Genomic DNA, 18,978 nt, shown 5'->3' on the forward strand with positions numbered 1-18,978 from the left:
TCATATACATTGATGCCCCCAATACAGTAAGTAAATGCTACCCTGGTGTAGTCTCTGATTTAGGAAGAAAAGTATACACTGTACCTTAAAATGCTGATACAATTTGTTAAGTAATTGGCATTCAAGACGAACTTTTAAGTGACTGACATTCCTAGTTTCTGCCTGGAAAAACAAACAAAAAAGTTTGAAAGAAGGTCAAACCAGTATGGTGTGTAGAAGTGTGATAGAGTGCTTAAAACATTAGACTAGGACCAGGTTTCAGATCCTCACTTGGCCGTGATGCTCACTGGGTAATTTTGAACCAGTGTCTGTCAGTCTGCTAGGGTTATTGTGAGGATGGGAGGGGCAAAGCAATGTACGCCATCTTGAGCTCCTTAGATAAAAGTGTTATAATAAATGTGATAACGAACTCTACATTTTTATCATCAGCATTAAAAAAACCCAACCCTGACATTTACATAATTCTGACAACTTTTTATAGTTGCCTTCTGTGTTTTACGTGGTTGATTGCATTGCTACATACCTAAAATATTTTAGCGAATTCAACCATACGCCAAAAAATGGGTCTATTTTCAAACAAATATGGCAACTTATGGTCCTAAATTTGGTCTTCAAGGATACTTAGAACTTGTATACCCTATATAAATCAGGTATTTTTAAATTAAATTCACTAATGAACAGTACCAAGCTTGGTATAATGGAAAGTCAGCTTTCCATTATACCAATTTATTTTCTGGCTAAGAATCCTTTCCAATACCCATGAGGGGGAGCTATAGCACATCTAATCATACCATTATTTAACTGTTTCAATTATTTGCTGGTTCTTTTTTTCCAAACGTGAATCTCAATTTCTTTTCCTAAAACCACCACATTTTGCAGCAATTCAAGGTCAAAAGATGGTAACAATTATTGGTTTTGTCAGTTATAGATATATGAGAACCATCAGAAACCTTCACATAAACATTCACAATGAACATGCAATAAGAATTACAGAACATCTTTGGTGCCAACTCTTAAAAAACAGAGTATCTTCTATGTTGCTGTTATGGTACAGAATAAACTGCCTTAGTATTATTAACTCTAAAGCCAGTGCACTTCTGTTGCCCACATTTAATATAGCAAACCTGTTCCCCTTGCTTCTGCCACAGCATGCAGAGCCAGTGATCGAGTTTGCAATAATTCTATAAAGCATTTAAAGTAACATTAAGGGATAAACAAATACAAATCCATCCCTTCCTCTGTGTGTGTTTTAAATACGGTACTTTCAAACAAAACTTTGTTCTGTGCAAAGCAGACACATAAAAAGTGGCTCAAACCAGCAATTATGATAATCATTGCTGCTGCTGCTGCTGAACAAGCAGCAGAACAATTACATAGATGTTTCCCAACAAGGAAGACCCACAAGCATTGTTACACATTTCACTAATGGTAGGCATGTTTCTATTTGGGCTCACATAGCTTCTCCCTTTATAAAATGCACATAAGGTTTCCCGTCAAGTTTTCAAGTATAAACTCAGCAAGATGACATCCCAGCTGCTATTGGCCTAGCAACCACCTGAGAAAAACTAATATTTAGTTGTAGATTTCAAGATTATTTTACTTCGAAGATTCTAACAATATTTTAACACCAGATACTTTTAAAAAAAATGGACAAATGAGGAGCTGGGTCACAATATGAAAGAAACCTGCTGTGGCAAAGATTCAGGTAGGTAGCCGTGTTGGTCTGACGCAGTCGAAATAAATTAAAAAGTTGTCCAGTAGCACCTTAGAGACCAACTAAATTTGTTCTGGGTATAAGCTTTCGTGGCATGGTATCTGAAGTGTGCATGCACACAATAGCTTATACCCAGAACAAACTTAGCTGGTCTCTAAGGTGCTACTGGACAAATTTATTTGCTGTGGCAAAGTTAGGAAAGAGACCCTGAGCAACACTTTTAAAAACACACAACTAATTTTGAATGCCAGGTCATGCCCAGTAATGCAGGAAATAGTACTGGAACCTGGGGTCTCCAATGTGACAACTCTGGACACAATGACACTGCGCAGGATGTGTCCTGGTGCCTGCAAGACCTCAAGCTTCTCTCTCTCTCTCTCTCTCTCTCTCTCACACACACACACACACACACACTAATCATGAGGTAGTTGAGGGCGGTTACCTATTCCCCTTGAGAAGTACATAGAACTAGGGGAGGAAATCTAATGCCCTTTCCCCACTTCCTCTTTCACCTCTAGGTGCTTTTTAAAGCTCAGACTGCCACCCGAGCTGCTGATCTGAGCCTTGAAGAGGAAGTGGAGAATGTGTTGCTTTCTCTCTGTTTCTTTTTTCTTGGGCTGGTGGGGGGTGGGGAGCAGGTAGAGATTGATCCAAGGAGAAAACCAAGATGCCATATATAGTGGTGAAATTAAATACTCTATTCTCAAGGGTTTATCACAAGACATTGTGTGTGTGGCCATAGATTTGGAATACACAAGGGAGCTTATTCAAATCCTGGCCTCTTCTGATCTGCACAGCCTGTCTGTCTGGTCCACATCAGGGTTTACCAAGCTTTTGGGGGTGGTGGGCCAGATTTTTTTGGGGGGGGGGTTGAATGTGTGTTATAGGGCACGAAGAATGAAGGAAACTTCCATACATATTGCTTGATGTGCTTTTTTGTTTTTGTTTTGTTATTGTACTTCCATTTGCCTACAAATCTATATATAATCAGCAACGAGAAGGAATTCTGTTATTCCAATGAGTAGCTACTTCTAGTGTACTGGAGAGCAGCAAAGGGCAACGCAGGAAATGAAACAAGGACATGTGTACATAGTACCTGGGGTTTCAATGGTCAGTTGTCAATTGTGGAACTCACAGGAATGATTATTATTCCTCCATTTGTACTGTTGCAGAGCGGGATACTGTCGACAATGCTACTATTTCCCTCCCCCCTACAATTGTCTCCCAAGAATCAATAACAATAGCCCTTAAAACCCCATGCTAGCATTTCCATTAACATTAAATAGAAAGTTGAGGTACGGTTCTTTTTGAAAAAACAAAGCAACCTTACATGATCCCTAAAATATAACTTTTTTTTAAAGTTACTATACCAGTGTCTGTGAGATCTGGATACTGTTGATATGTGGAAGCAGTAAATAAGTATTTGCTAGCTGCTTTCTAGAGTCTTCTGAAATGGTCCTTGAAGTTCCTGTTCCAAAGACCTGGTGTAAAACAGTACATTACATTCACTATTTTCAAACAAAAATAACATGCTTAGATAGCAGAATATATTGAAATTATTCAGTAACACAGCTGCACCGAATGTTCATATATAAAAACATTTTTGGAGTGCAAGGCCTCACCGCACAATGGTTTACAACCTTTCCCCCATTTATTGCTTCTTCAGCAATGTTTTACAAATTGGGGAAAAGGTTCTGCTTCACTAGGTGATTCCAGGCAATTGGGGATGACAGTCAATGTGATTATATTAATGTCATGTGGTCAGTAAGATACGGCATGTGGTGACATCACAATGTCAATTCAGAGTGAAGGCGATTTCTGTTTGAGCATGAACTAAAAAGAAATGCCCAGACCACAGCTACCATATTGAACCATTTTAGACAATTTTATATGCCATTCCTAAAAGTAGCACTTTTTTCATCTACCTGGGCCAGGTCTGATAAACATAAAAAGAGCAAGAACAAATGTAGGCATTTTATGCATCAAACAGCAAAAGATGCATTAAAATGTGAATAGGACTTTCACAATGAATAATGTGACAGAAGTCTCCAAATAGGCTGCTGAGGGGAAACTGAAAGACAAGTGTACTAACATTTGTGTCTGCTATTTAGATAGTTATATAGTATATTACTTGGACAGTGGCTTTCTATATGGGATTTCTAAGGAAGTGTGAAGAAGATGATCTCCTGGTATTTCTTGCTGAAGTGGTTCCACAGTGCAAGTTATGAAACTGAAGTGAAAGCAAAGACAGAACAGTCTTTCAAACAAAAGATTGTGGTTCCATAAATCCCCTCTCCTGAGCTCTTATGGCCTATACAGGACTTGGAGAAAGCAACAAAAAAAGTATCTCTCTCTCTCTCTCTGAGACATTAATCCAAACCAAATGGGCAATTTCCCCTTCCCTCACAGAAGCTGGACTGCTTGGTTCATAAGGCAACTGAAGAGAATCAAGAGGAGCAAAGGCACCAGTGGCAGGAAATTCACTAGAGTTCCAGGGTAGCCACAGTTGCTTAGTCACCTCAACACAATGCAAGAGAGATTACCATTTCACAAAAATTAACATGGTAAGATATTTTTTATTTTAAAATACTGTATGATCTCTGAAGCCTAGAGCTCATTCATTTGCCTTAGTACATGGGGAAAAGGGAAATGGGCATAGCAGATGCAGTGTGGGTGGGTGCAAGAGGTGATCACAGGAGAACAGCAGACAGATGTGAAGGAACCTCCTCCAGTATTATTTGCATGACTTTCAGTGCATGTTTATTCAGAAGTGTTGGTGAGGCTGTGGGAAAGTATTTCTAGCACTTATTCATGAGGTGGGTGCTATAAACAGACGAGGGGGCTGAAAACAGAAGAATTTATACCATATTTGGGGATCTTGGGTATTGCTGCTTAAACAATTCAAATTAATAACTACACCAGGTATCACAAGAGCAGTTGCGTATCAGTTGAGTATCAGCTGCAGTTTTCTAATACTTCAAACATCTGGAGCACTTCATTTAGCACATAGTTTTACATAAGAAAAAGGTGAAGGAAACTTTTGTATCAGATATGTAATTATTTAGAAACTTTCATGATGAAGGCCCAAGTTTTTAAAGCATATTATATTATATTATATTATATTATATTATATTATTTACACAATTAAATATTATTTACTTCTTTTTATTCTCTTTTTAAAGTCCAGTTAAATGTTACTGACCTTTTGTTTCTGTTATTTTAAAATTTTAATCCACAAATTCCGCAGTAAACTGTTTTTTAAAAACTCCTTACAGATTCCTTCAGTTTATCAATGAATGTTATTGATCCAAGAGGTAGAGTGTGTGCAAGCTTGTGACACAATCCAGATCACTGAGAAAATTCTCTTCTGCTAGTCCCTTTGAAGTGAATGCAACTGAAGGGGGGATGTTTATTGGGTTGGTTTTATTTTTATTATGCATTTCATGTTTTTATTATGTGATTTTATGTTGCAAACGCCCTGAGACCTGCGGGCATAGGGCAGTATACAAATTCAATAAGTAAATAATGAACAAAGATCCCAAATCGTCTTATACAGGTGAAAACACGGAAAATTAGAATATTGCCGAAAAGTACATTTATTTCAGTAATGCAACTTAAAAGGTGAAACCAATATATGAGATACATGCATGACATGCAAAGCAAGATATGTCAAGCCTTTATTTGTTGCAATTGTAATTATTTGTCATTAGGTGGGTCAATTATAAATGGAATGTAATTAATGAAATGCAATAGCGATGTTTATTTTTGTATTATTGTAACTATTTGTTTTATTACTATGGAATTTCCAAAAGAAAGCATTTGTAAAAATAAAAAAATAAAAATAAATAATAAATCACATTACTGAAATAAATGCACTTTTCAACGATATTCTAATTTTCCAAGTTTCACCTGTATACACATGCACGGTGCAAGCTGGTGTATAACACCAAATTTTGCATGCAAGGTTTGAATGCCAAGAACCCTACTGGTTCAAGCCAAAGGTCCATCTAGTCACATTATGTCCTCTTACATGGTCAATAAAATGAATATGGGAGGTGTGCAAGAATGACACATGTGCAATAGCAATCTTCTGCTTGTGCTGCTCAGCAACTGCCATTCAAATACAATGCAGACCTTATTGCACAGGACCTTGAGCAAAGGCACAGCCACACCCTGTCTCTGCCTCAACTGAGGAATCTTTAACTCATAATGCCATGTCCAAGGTTTGGAAGGAGCAGGAAAGCTTTGTGTAGTACACTGCAGTCATCCTGGCTCCAGCAAGCGATATGTGCTGTAAGATCCAGATGCCACTGCATAGGCGATGGCAGCATTGCCTTAGTTCCCCAACCTACTGAGGTACAGCATAGGAAGACCTTCAGTTATAAAACTGAGGCATAATTCCTTGTATAATCTGCATAACAAGGATTTTCTGGATGTCTCTACAGCTTTTTCTGCAGGAGCAAATAAAATCATGGCCAATCAGGGCTACATATACTTTCAGAACTACTGTATTTAATTGTTTGTAATGCTTAACATGGAATACAAATCTTTTTTTTTTCAGGTTAGAAAGGCTTCCTTGAAAATGTACCTACAGGATGGTTGTCTTAAACTACCAGAGGGGAAAGTCGCTCACTTGTTTCTTCTCCAGCACAAATGTAGAAAAAAAATAAGCCATTTGGGACCAGAGGAACAGACCCCTTAAAATTTCAGTCCCTTGGAAATCATAATGCTCTCTGCAAGTATTATTTATTCATGACCAAGAACTGCTGGCAATGTTTCCTGGTTTTGCCCACTATTACGTCATTTGAAAAACAAATTACCTTCTAAATCTCAAGCTGATGAACAAAAGATTACCTGATATGAAAATATTCCATGAGATGAGGTATTTATAAATAATGTACTTTCAAAACTGCCTTCTTCTAATGGAAGGAACAGTACTCTGAAACAATTTTTTCCCATTGCTGGAATCACCTACAGATAAAATAAAAGTATCTGGTGTTCAATAGAATTAATTGCATTAATTTTATTGCAGACTTGTAAATTTTAAAAAGTGGGTCACCACCCACCCCTTGCCCCACTAGATTAAATATAGTGACAGTGGTCCATAGCCGCCATGCTCCCCTTCACCTTCCTGTATGTAGTCTGAAGAGCAATAAAAAACAAAGAGGGGCAGCTATCAAGAGCAGGCATCCCCAAACAGCGGCCCTCCAGATGTTTTGGCCTACAACTCCCATGATCCCTAGCTAACAGGACCAGTGGTCGGGGAAGATGGGAATTGTAGTCCAAACATATGGAGGGCCAAAGTTTGGGGGTGCCTGATCAAGAGGCTAAGACAGAGTCTGGCTTCAAATGCAGCACTAAAACATGACTTAGCATTATAATCAGTAACAACCAGGAACCTCAGGCTCCTATGCCCCCTCCTCCCTTTTCCTACACACCACAATGAGAAGCTTTCAATCATGGTTAGCAGCAAACCATAGTAGCTTGCTAATGCATCCAAACCTATATAACCACCACTTAAACCAGGATTGCAAGTCACTTTACTTACAGAGATCCAGTCTGGACCCAACACTAAATCATGGTTTAGCATGATATGAATGAGCTTGGGTTTGCATGCTTCCCCTCAGCCGTCTCCTACTCTGGCTCCAGAGCACAAGGAGGAAATTGGAAACATAAACTTTGAAGGAGCATATCATTACATCCAAACTGGGAACTCTCATAAGTTTAAACGATTGTTTGTTGAAACAACCACAGTTTGACCTTGGTTCGTTTCAACAAATCATAGTTTAAACAAGCTACATGTGTAAAAAAATTACCCACTGTTAGAAAATAAAATAAAAGCTAGTTCATTAAAAACAAGAAGCTTCTCATAGCAGAGGAGAGAGTCATTTGGATGGTGGAGAATGGAAGAGCTGGAGGAGAGAAGACAACTGACAAGAATGTTTTGAGTTTTAAGTGTATTGGACGCCAAATGCAGGTGAAGGCACAAGCAACAGGGGCTGAAAAAGCAACAAGCAACAGTGAAAATTAGATCCTTCTGAGGGACACAGAAAGCTTTTTTTTTTTGCACCAAAAATGTATGGGAAAATGTTCAGCTCAGCCCTAGTAGAAATAAATGGGAAGACCAAGAACAAACTGATGGCTGGGAAAGTAGGAAAGAAAGACCGGTTAGCTAACGCTTTAGGGCCAAGGAAAGCATGAAACTCTGGCACTCTGCCCTAGCATAGTTTCCAAAAGTACATCAGCACTCACCCTGCTATGAACAGGAGACACATGAAAATGCCTAGTAGCTGTAAACATTGAATTCACTATAACATCTTTATCCTTACTAGGATTGTAAGCACATAGCATTTTAGCTTTAGGCAGTCCCAGCAACCTAAGGGAAAGAAGAAAGGGAAGTATTATTGGCAATGGAAAAAATGCAGTCATGTTTTCCACTCCACATGCAAACATATAGTGTTAAAAAAAAACAACCTACAACTTGGGCCCATTGGAATTTAAACCAAAGATAACTTTGGGATACAGACACAATGTGGTTTGGCATGACATGAACAAATCCAAGCCAAAAGCCACCTCCTCCTCATCCAGAGTTCCTTTGTCATGAGAACCAGCAGAACATGGTTATAGCTTGCAGGTACTCCTGGGTCCAACATTGTCACCTGAGGCCCAGGAGGCCTTGATGGCTAGGAGTGCCTACTTCTTATTCCAACTGGTTCACCAGCTACAGCCCCTTTTGGACAGAGATAACTTGGCTATGCTGCTCCATGCTCTGGTAACTTTCAGATTGGATTACTGCAACGCGCTCCACATAGGGCTGCCCTTGAAGATAACACTGAATGCAGTGGTTCAAAATGCAGTGGCCAGATTGCTGACTAGGGCTGCCTTTAGAACTCTTACAACCTCTCTGTTCTAAAACTGCTATATTTGCTGTCAGTTCATTTCCAGGCCCAATTCAAGGTGTTTAGTGTTTAAAGCCCTATAGGACTTAAGCCCCCAAAATCTGAGAGACTGCCTCCTTCCCTACAGACCTTCTCTGGTGTTAAGATCAGAAGGTGGGCCCCTCTTGGTGGTTCTGCCTCCTCAGAAGTACAAGGAAGGGCCCCCCAGAAAGGGTGTTGTGAAATTCCCTCCCACAGAGATGTGTCTGCCACCTTCATCTTTCAGCAAATGCTGAAGACACATTGCTCTTTGACACATGAGATGGTTGTTTTCGGGACCCATCCTGCTCCTGTGGCTGTAATTTGTTTTAACTGTTTTTAATTCAGAATTTTATATTGCACCAACCAGCCCTGGGGCCGCTGGTGAAGGGGAGGTGGTGTTATTATTATTAGTTGTGTGTTGCAATCCTGCTAGAGTAAGCACTATGTACTCTAAGTCTAAGCTACCAAGGAACCGGACACAGAAAAGGAGGATGGAATACATTGTATCCATTGTGTGCAATGCAAAAATGGAAGGGAATTAAAGACTCTTCTGGGGAAAGAATTTCCTGGGATACAGGACAAAAATATGCAAAATACTCACTGCATTCCAAAATGGAGAATTGAAGGGTGAAAATGAAGGACCCTCCCATTTGACATTTTCGCAGAGAAGCTGAAAAAGAAGAGAAGAGTAATTATAAAACCATATCCCTTTTCACAAGATCTCAGATTATATGTAGACTGTACTGGCATCTCTCGATTTTCCTTTAAGAATACTAAGGGAAACCGAGACCATAACTGCCGCGCCACAATTCAAAATTAACTCTGTCAAAAACTGTTACTGATTCACGCAGCTTTACTCTAAAATATTAAGCATACATATGCACAATTAATTATTCCTAGAAACCTGCAAGCACAAACCTGGAATACAGGCCTGACAACAGTCCCATTCAGGCATTCAGCTGAAGGTCTGAGAGCATTAGTGTGTACAGGTGCACTGTCCTCAGTCCCAATGTCCCTGCCTGCTTCATCCTGACCTTCCTACAGATTAAGTGGGCTGAGATGGTGTGGTGCATACATCACTTGCCTCTATTCCATTTATGGCATGTCTTCGGCTGAATGTCTGAAGAGGGCTAATATGCTTAAGCAAAAGGATGTAACAACCAAATCAAATTAATAAGGGACAACACAAGCAACTGGGACAGGGGGAAGGGAGAAATCCAATTATAAGCAGTAAAATACCATAAACTTGATATACTCCTCATAGTAGCTTAACATATTGATTTGTACAAAATTACATCAGATTCTGAGAGGTGTATTCTCCTCCCGTTGCCATTTAGTATTCAAATTTTTATAAGGGACAGATTAAAAAATGTATTCTGAACAGAAAGCAGCACAACCCCCACCTTCCACAGAGAAAAGAGACAAAAATAAATAAATGATGTGGAAGAGATCCCACATCAACAGGCCTCAAATGCAGCTCGCCTGGTTCATAAATAGCCTCATGACAACTGTGGATAACCATCGTGGGCATTGTTCAAAATCAAGAGGACACTTATAGGCACTTTCAGGTTAACAAGAAATGAACTCTGATAAAGGTCAAGTTCGCACATAACAGTAAGCTTGGCTCAGTTAACCCACAGTGTGAAGAAGCATCATGCTATTACACAACCTATTTGCTTCCAATTTGCTCCTCCCTTAGTGCAGTGGTAGGGAGAAACCCAGGGAATCAAAGCTCACAAAGCAAAACACGTCAGCAACGAACCATGATTTTACTCCTGGAAAAATAGTTATAAATATATTTTTACGTTCTGAGGAGAAACCAGAGCATAAAGTTTATCAATTGGCCTGTTAAGACTTAATTTACAAGCCGTTTAATTAAAATCAGCAGTGGAGCTTCAGAGGTTCACATAATTCAATATGCTCTCTTGACTTTCTACCCGGCCAACTTGGCACACCTTTCCAGACCATCTGCAAGTTTGTGTTCCTCCCTCTTTTGTTGCTCAAAGCTTTTATTCCTAATACGAATGATTGTATAAGAGCCAAAATCTGTGATCCTATGGACACTTCCCTGGGGTAAGCCCTACTGTATATAGTACTTACTTCAGAGTAAATATGCATAGGGTTGCACTAGTTTCTAAAATAAGATTCTCACAAATATATACATGCAGCAATTACATATGCTCCCCCTCCCCCAAACAATTTTATGGTCTAACAGGTAATTTGCTTTCTAAAATGTTGATAAATAAAATCTTTAAACAAAAACACAAAAACAACCAAGCAGCAATACACATATTTGTTTGCTTATTTTTATTTGCAATGGGAAAATCTTTCTTGCCAAGTTCTCAGAGGTTTTACATTTCAGGTTGTTTTTTTAAAAAAAGCACAGAGTTTACCCAAAAAATTACACAGGAGCTTGAACCTAGTTTTAATCATCATAGGCACAATGCCAAAGAAAAGCACATGTTATTGCATGCCTAGGTTTGTGATTTTCCCAGTCACTCCCATGAACACAAGGCCATACACACAAGCCTGCAGCTACATTGATTTCAATAGATGCCAAACAGCAACACTGCATGGAAACATGACTTCATCGTTAGTTAGTTAGCTAGCTAGCTAGCTAGCTAGCTAGCGTGTTTGTTAATGCCTTTCTACTCCACTTTTTATCCAAGGAGCTCAAGGTGATGCACATGGTTCTCCCTCTCCCTAGCTTTTCATTCACAACAGCCCTGTGAGGTGGGTTAGGCTGATTGACAGTGGCTGGCCCAAGGTCACCTAGTGAGCTTCATGGCAGAGTGGAGAGTCTCTCAAGTTTTCGGCCATCACTTTAACCACTACACGACCCTGACTTTGTTTTATTTATTTATGAATTGGTTCCATTTACAGGCCACTTACTATGTTAATATACAATAGATTAAAATACATAAATATATATCTAAACACAGCAAGTACCATAAAAACATGAATACATAAACAATATCAATATGCCTAAACACAATATTGATAAAAGTCTAAGAGCAGTACAAGGCAGTATAACGTGAAACTACCATCAAAACAACACACACCATTCATTCATTCAATCATTCATTCATACAACCAACTCAAGCCATCTCATTCATACTCCATTCCACACAACTAGTATAATCATTCAAGACCTCAGACATCTCCATCAACCAACCACATGCATCTACACCACTATAAACCAGTGGCGTCCAATTTTTCCCCAAAGAGGGCCAGATTTGATTAAATGAAGGGTCGTGAGGGCCGACCAAAGGGCCAACCAAAATTGTTGACTTTTTTAGGATTTAAGTTGTTGATCTTTTTGTTGTTGGGTGTGTATGTGTGTGTGTGTGTGTGTGTGTGTGTGTATATAAAACCCCAGGAAATAAACTGTTACAGGGGTTGAATTAAACCAGCCGGCAGGCCGGATTAGGCCCCCCAAAAAGGACTTTGGACATGCCTGCTCTAAACCATATGACAACCCACAGTCAAAGGATTGCTGCCAAACATATATGTGTAAGTTACTTTCCCAAACTCTAAAGTAGCACTGGGCTCGTGTCCCACATCCCCGGTACCATCAAATACTCCCCTTCCCTGAGAGGGGCTGAATTCTATACCAGAGCAGGTTTTCACCCTGGAAAATATGAAACTAATTCCTTCCTTCCTTCCATGCTTCCATCCATCCACTCACTCACTCTCAACTACATAACCATAACATGCATTGCACTGCACAACCTCAATGCACTGCACTGCACAACCTTTGATAAGTACCAAATCAGCACTGGAAGAAAACACAAACATCAACATCACACTTAAAGCGGCCTTGAAGGTCACGATGAACTCAAGTTGCTGCAGCCAACCATCAAATATGCCTTCCTCCACTGGCGGAATGGTCTGCTCCATCTCACAATCCAGTGACATCTTGCTGGCCGCTGGCCAGCATCTCATGCTCTGGCTGCTACTCCCCCACCCTGTGAGATGCACTCCTCTGTGAGCAGGCAGCTGAGAGTGCTGCAGAGCTGAGGGGGAAAGGATTAAGCAGCTCTTTCGCCTTCTCTCACAAGATCTGGGCACCACTTTCTCACTATCTGCAACACTGCTGCTGCTCTGTGGAAGATGCTTATGAATAAAACTATCTTATGCACTTACGCCCGTCAGCAGTGGTGCATATAGAAATGTGTTTTAAAAAACAAGGTGGGCAGGGCAGGTGAGATAACTGATAAGAGTCCCCAAACTCACAGACACTTTATCAGTTTTACTCATCGAAGAGTAGAGAAAGTTGGTGGTGAAGACCCTGGCACAGAATTGCATTTTAAATGTAATAAAAGGTAAAGTGTCCGGTCGTGAACGACTCTGGGGTTGCGGCGCTCATCTCGCTTTACTGGCTGAGGGAGCCGGTGTACAGCTTCCAGGTCATGTGGCCAGCATGACTAAGCCGCTTCTGGCGAACCAGAGCAGCGCACGGAAACGCCCTTTACCTTCTGCTGGAGCGGTACCTATTTATCTACTTGCACTTTGACATGCTTTCGAACTGCTAGGTTGGCAGGAGCAGGGACCGAGCTCAACCCGTCGCGGGGATTCGAACCACCGACCTTCTGACTGGCAAGCCCTAGGCTCTTTGGTTTAGACCACAGCGCCATCTGCGTCCTTTAAATGTAATAGACAAGCTCAAAAAAAGGATGGAATAGGCAGAACATGAATGGGGCAGGATAGGAAATAAACTGTTTCAGGAGAATGTCACCTGGATTGTTCACAAAAAAACAACAACAACACCAAGTCACCAAATAATGAATAAAGGGCAAATGTGGAAGCACTCCTTGTTTGTATTTTGAAGCACTATAGGCATAGTGAAAAAGAGCCAAAAAGTAATGTCAATGGGCACCCATGAAAATATTTCCCTAGTTAATCATACTAGTAGTGAAATGAATACAAAGCCATAGGAAAGTAACAAAAAACCAGAAGTGAGAAAGACGAAAGACAGAAGAGTTAAAAATACATTGCGTTAGCATCATAGCATGTTGTTGGGTTTAGATTAATTTGGGTTTATATTGACCTTAAGGCTCATCGTGCTTACATATTTTCAGTAGTCCAAGCCAGACAGGCCTTTCTGCCAATTTCAAGCCAGAACTCTAATATTTCACCTTCTTGTATGTGTGTTTATTACAGCAGTGTGGTGTGAACTTAGAATCTCATCTCCCAACAGAAACTGGGATACAGAAAGAAGTGCAATGTAATGGCAAGGTAATAGGAAGTTAACACACTTGATAAAAAGGCTATTACATCCAACCAGAAGTAGTTACCTCATTTCTCAACAGAAATTGGGAGGCTGAAAGGAAATGCAAGGTAGTTTCAAAGTAATAGGAAGTTAACGAACTTGTTTAAAATGTCATTACATCCAGCTACCTGTTTTTGTGTGCATGGATCTATTTCAATCTTTTCAGAACCAATTTAAACTAGGCCACAAAACACTACATATAGTGACATGATAATAACATGTCACTATAAACTCTCTTGTTGGTTGTCAATTAAAACCATATTTTGGATCTTCCCGTTTTCTTCACAAGTGAATTAATACAGATTCAGGAAATAGTAGGATACAGCTATGACCTAATAAACCCTGAAGGATATGCAATGCTTTCCAGTGCATGTGACATAGGCTAGCATGAAGAAGTAAACTGCTTCCCTCCCTCCATTCCATCCTAAAAAGGGAAAACAGCCAAATGGAAAGCTAAACAAAGCCTGAAAAATGTAGAGCCAAGTCTTGTGAACTTGTAAATTCTCATATGGTTTATACATTTCATTTGACATATCTCAGCTCCATCAGAGAACAGCATGCAATTTTGCATGTCATGCAAGAGTAAAAATTCAGTCATAACTGATTTGTACAGAATAAAAAGAACAACATAAAATGTTACATTCAGGGGCAGTGTAATGATCTCAAATGTCTTCAGCGTGGATCTTTTTCTTTAAAAAAAGCAGGAAAGAAGAGTGATACATGCGGCTGAGAGTATGATATTTGTGTTGGGGAGGGGAATCAATGTTATAGATATCAAGACAGACATGAACAGAACATTGGGTGCCCTTAGGCTCTCATTCTTAAGATCCCATCCAGGAGGCAGCTTGGCCCTATTAGAAACCAGACTGAGCCATTCATATTGGCTTTGAGACCTGAAAGACTTGCTCCCTTGCCTTGCATTTTTCCATCTGGCCTGGGAGGGTGGGGCCCTGACTCCCAACTACAAAAGCTGAGGCTGCTGAAGGAACCAGAGATCATCATGGCTGCCTCTTAGTACAGATCCCACCCTCAGCAGGACTGGTAGCAGTGGTGGTAGCAGCAGCAATGTCCTATGCTTAAGATATTATATTGTCTTGCTAATTATGCATTTTTGCATATGTGCATTTTACATTTGACTTCCTTTAGTAATGTTTTCTCTTGAAATGTTTAAGATTTTTAAAAAATGTGCTAACTTTGTTGCATTACATGTGCAATCTGTAGTTGGTCTCCTTTGCAATGTTTTATTTTGGAATCTTTTAAGATAATATTTTGGTTTCCTGTTCATTCTGCTGCTTTGAATGTATAAATTATATTTGACTTTCTTCAGTAATGTTTTATTCTGGATTGTTTTATTTGATGTTTTAATGCAGATTGTAAATCACTGTGAGGTGTCTTTTTCCTTAAAAATATAAAGCGGTATAGGAACGAAATGAATCATTGTCATCAACTTAGTCACAGCAGAAAGAGTACATCACTATGGACTGGCTAGGTGGCTCTGGCTGGGTGGCCACTGAAGACTTTGCCACCAGCTACCTGGAGGGTGCTCCATGGCCAGGCCAGAACCCTACTGACTGGGCCATGAAACACCTCACGTGGCTTAATTACTCTTCAGATTGAAGTGGACCTGCTGCCACACTTAAAGAGTACAGTCATGACTAAGGTCAGGGAACAGAGGAAAGAAGCCTTATACAGGCCTCCCAGAAGACTCAACTGACCAAGCCTCATGATACTGTGTCACTGGGCTGGATGAAGTCTCTCAAAACTTGTCAGTGGTTGTAGCAAGTGGTGGTGACATGGCCTGCTTCAAAAGCAGCGAAACTGCTTGGGCCAACCCTGTCTGGTATACGGGTACCTTACAGAGTTGTTTTAAGAACTATCAAGACAGCATGTGTGAAGAGGTATACAGCTACAAAGTACCTGTTTTTTCTTATTGATAACCAAACTGCTATACATGTACTACAAAAGTGACTATTTATCTTATTGGGCATATATTAGCTGTTCATTAAGTCAGGTGACCGTGGAACAGATTAAGTGTATTTACACAGCGATTTAGCAGAGCAAATGGCATGCAACACTAACTCCCAGAGAGCTGCTTGTCAAATCATTATTCACCTGATCCAGTGGCAGTTTGCAACTCCGTGTATGTGTGTCATATATTAATCACTATCTGGGGTGGGGGGTTTCTTGAATGTGCACACAGAGCTTCACAATTAATTTCAATGGAGAGACAGTTCTGGGCATATTCTTTGTAAACGGCTACCCTGAAGAAAAACTCTAATCTGCAGGAGCTCCCATAGTAACACAAACATCCTTATACAAACACTGTTACAGGTGGTAATTAACCCAAGCAATGCTGAGGTGTTTGAGGTACCATTTCATGCTGCAGTGCAGCAGTCACTGTGCTAATCTTGCATCTATTTCAGCTTTAACATAATTATCCCATTTCTTTTCTTTTTTTACACATTTCATTTCCATGTGTATTATAGCTACCAACTGAAAATGGCATTTCAGCCATATTATAAAGTAGGCTCTGGTCCACATGCCACAATAAATTTGTTATTTTGGAAGGTGCCACACTTCTCTTGGTTTTTTTTAAAACACTGTTAAAAAGCTGCAGCCTTTGTTCTTGCCACTACAAACTCATATTTTACATGCAACTTTATAAATCTATATTGCCACTTTGCATATCCTACCAAATGAAATCCTAATGGTTTCCATGGTGTAGTTGGTTTTTTCCTTTAAGCATAGGGTAGAAAAGGCCAACCATTTTTATGCTACAAAATGGAAGATGAAAGACAGGATATTTTGTGCTCCTACTGAAGTTGTTTGCAATGCATGTTTCATTATCAGTACTCTGCTTAGTGGCAAGATAAAGACAACAGGAGTAGCACAACTTACTGCTAAAAGCAAGACAAAAACATTCCTCTAGCATTCTTATAATCTACTCAAAGAACAGGTGAAATTGTTTGGTATTCAAAATTCTACCGCTAAAGTTATAAAAATGCACGAAAATAAAAAGAACAACTATCAGCTAAACAAGTGACAGAATTGCTGTTAGGACAGATGCCAGTCGATGTAGAAATCAGCAGACTCTTACTCAACTTCTGGGACCTGTGCACTATTACTTTATGTGCCCACATTTCAACATCTTGGGCAATCTCACCCCACACAGCAAATTCATCCAAGACAGTAAATAATATAAAATTCTGTAATATTAAATCAAGCTGAAAGCCTAAAAACAACTATGAACCTTTATGCTAAATATGAAAGTGTCTTTTTCATCGTGTGCGAAACATCTCAACAACAACAACAAATCCCCTATAGGTTTTTTTCTCTCTACTTGTGCAAGCCTTGTGCAACCCCATGTTTATTCCTCCCTCTGATGCACAGGTGGTACTGTTATGGCTACATAACCAATGTTACTTACAACCTGAACACTGGATATAGATGTCTTGACAGAGCATCTTTTCCCCCACTTTAGCTAATATTTGGAGTACTAAGGGAAGATGGCAGGCACAGTGTAAAAATACAGGCTGAGCCAGTTCTTCCATTTAAGGAGATCAGTGACAGAAGTGCCATCAAAGAACAAAGACAGGTGAGGGAAGGGCCATTGCCTTGACAAAAGATATCAACATTCAGTGTCAGTGGGGGGGGGGTCCTCCCCCAGCTGTGTGTAAGCAAGAGACAATAGCAGAGTTGGGAGGGAGAAGTTGCCAGGGTTACGGGAGGTGTGATGTCACCACAGGAAAAAAGTTGCACTACCTTTGTAACCCAAGAAAATCCTTAATAAAAATAATTATAAAAAAAAGAATGACCTTTTTACACATGGCTTGAGTTGCATTTGGGTGGCGCTGTGGGTTAAACCACAGAGCCTAGGGCTTGCCGATCACCCGTTGCTTGGTCCCTACTCCTGCCAACCTAGCAGTTCGAAAGCACGTCAAAGTGCAAGTAGATAAATAGGTACCGTTCCGTCGTGAAGGTAAACGGCGTTTCCACTTGCTGCTCTGGTTCGCCAGAAGCAGCTTAGTCATGCTGGCCACATGACCTGGAAGCTGTATTCCGGTTCCCTCGGCCAATAACGTGAGATGAGTGCCGCAACCGCAGAGTCATCCGCAACTGGACCTATTGGTCAGGGGTCCCTTTACCTTTAGAGTTGCATTTGGAGCAGGATTTTGGGGAAGAATGAGGAAGGGGCTGGGAGAGGCTGCACTGAAAGACTGGGGAGCATGTCTGGCTTTGCTCCGAGTGCAAGGTTGCTGAAGCTATGAGGGGAGCAACAAGAGACACTAATGGGCTATAATGTTCTGCACCCCATCCACTGAAAACTCAGCTGTAAATATGTGTAAATAAACCATATTTCTTAAAGACACGGCATTTCAAAAGAACACAAACCCTGGTTAACTGCCAAGACCCCTGGAATTTTGCTGCCACTTGGCAGAGATTGGGGTGACCTGTAACAATGTGCAACAATTTATAGGTAGCATCTGATAGATCTAAACACAAAGGACATGCCCTAAGAAAACTAGCTACAGGGAGAGTTGAATGTTATGCAGTTGCTTCTAATGTTACTGGGTGATATCAAAGTAAGTTATGCTCAAGAGTAGATGCATTGAAATTAGTAGACTAATTGATTTCAATGGTAATAGTCAATGACAAACACTGGATATCATCTATTATCCACAGGAAGAGAGAACCTAATATAATCACAAACAACTTAATTATGGCCTAATCCACACAGAAACAGCAACTGTAAACTACTTCTCAGGTACAGGAGTACAGATGCAGATTTTAGTGGAGTGGGGCCATATTCTTGACCAATCTGCCATGGAAAAAAACCATACACAGGGAATGCTAACTTACCACATTAGGGAGAAAAGAAAGGCTGGAATTCTGTTACCTCGCTTCCAATCTTTTCCTTTATTTTCAACTTTTTCCAGCTGTTCTTGCCTCTGTAGCCTCAGTGAGAATCTGAGGCAGGCTAGCTCCCCCCCCCCCAATCAATAAAAATACATAGCAAACTGAGGTGTCCCCCCCCCCACTAACAAAAATCCTGGCTACGCCCATGAAAATAG

At 40.2% G+C, this 18,978-nt stretch overlaps 1 protein-coding gene and 1 non-coding gene across 12 annotated transcripts in view; both read right to left on the minus strand.

Annotated features, from left to right (window-relative positions):
* TMEM131L (transmembrane 131 like) overlaps positions 1 to 18,978 on the minus strand; it is a 69,909-nt gene that overhangs the window by 29,902 nt on the left and 21,029 nt on the right. For 8 of the 11 annotated variants that reach the window (XM_088660235.1, XM_088660233.1, XM_088660234.1 and 5 more), the window contains exons 4-8: positions 9,236 to 9,304; positions 7,967 to 8,090; positions 6,569 to 6,685; positions 3,085 to 3,195; positions 85 to 162 (exon numbers count right to left, since the gene is read on the minus strand). In XM_088660235.1, the coding sequence (XP_088516361.1) occupies positions 85 to 162; positions 3,085 to 3,195; positions 6,569 to 6,685; positions 7,967 to 8,090; positions 9,236 to 9,304 (499 nt within the window). The remainder of the gene's footprint in view (positions 1 to 84; positions 163 to 3,084; positions 3,196 to 6,568; positions 6,686 to 7,966; positions 8,091 to 9,235; positions 9,305 to 18,978) is intronic. The other 3 variants (XM_088660237.1, XM_088660236.1, XM_035114147.3) reach the window with 1 other exon arrangement.
* Positions 1,039 to 1,176, minus strand: LOC118084594 (small nucleolar RNA SNORA66). The gene has a single exon (XR_004692516.1). It is a non-coding gene; the product is annotated as a small nucleolar RNA SNORA66 (small nucleolar RNA).

Source organism: Zootoca vivipara, chromosome Z1 (genome assembly GCF_965207765.1).
Source record: "Zootoca vivipara chromosome Z1, rZooViv2.hap1.1, whole genome shotgun sequence".
Lineage (NCBI taxonomy): Eukaryota > Metazoa > Chordata > Lepidosauria > Squamata > Lacertidae > Zootoca > Zootoca vivipara.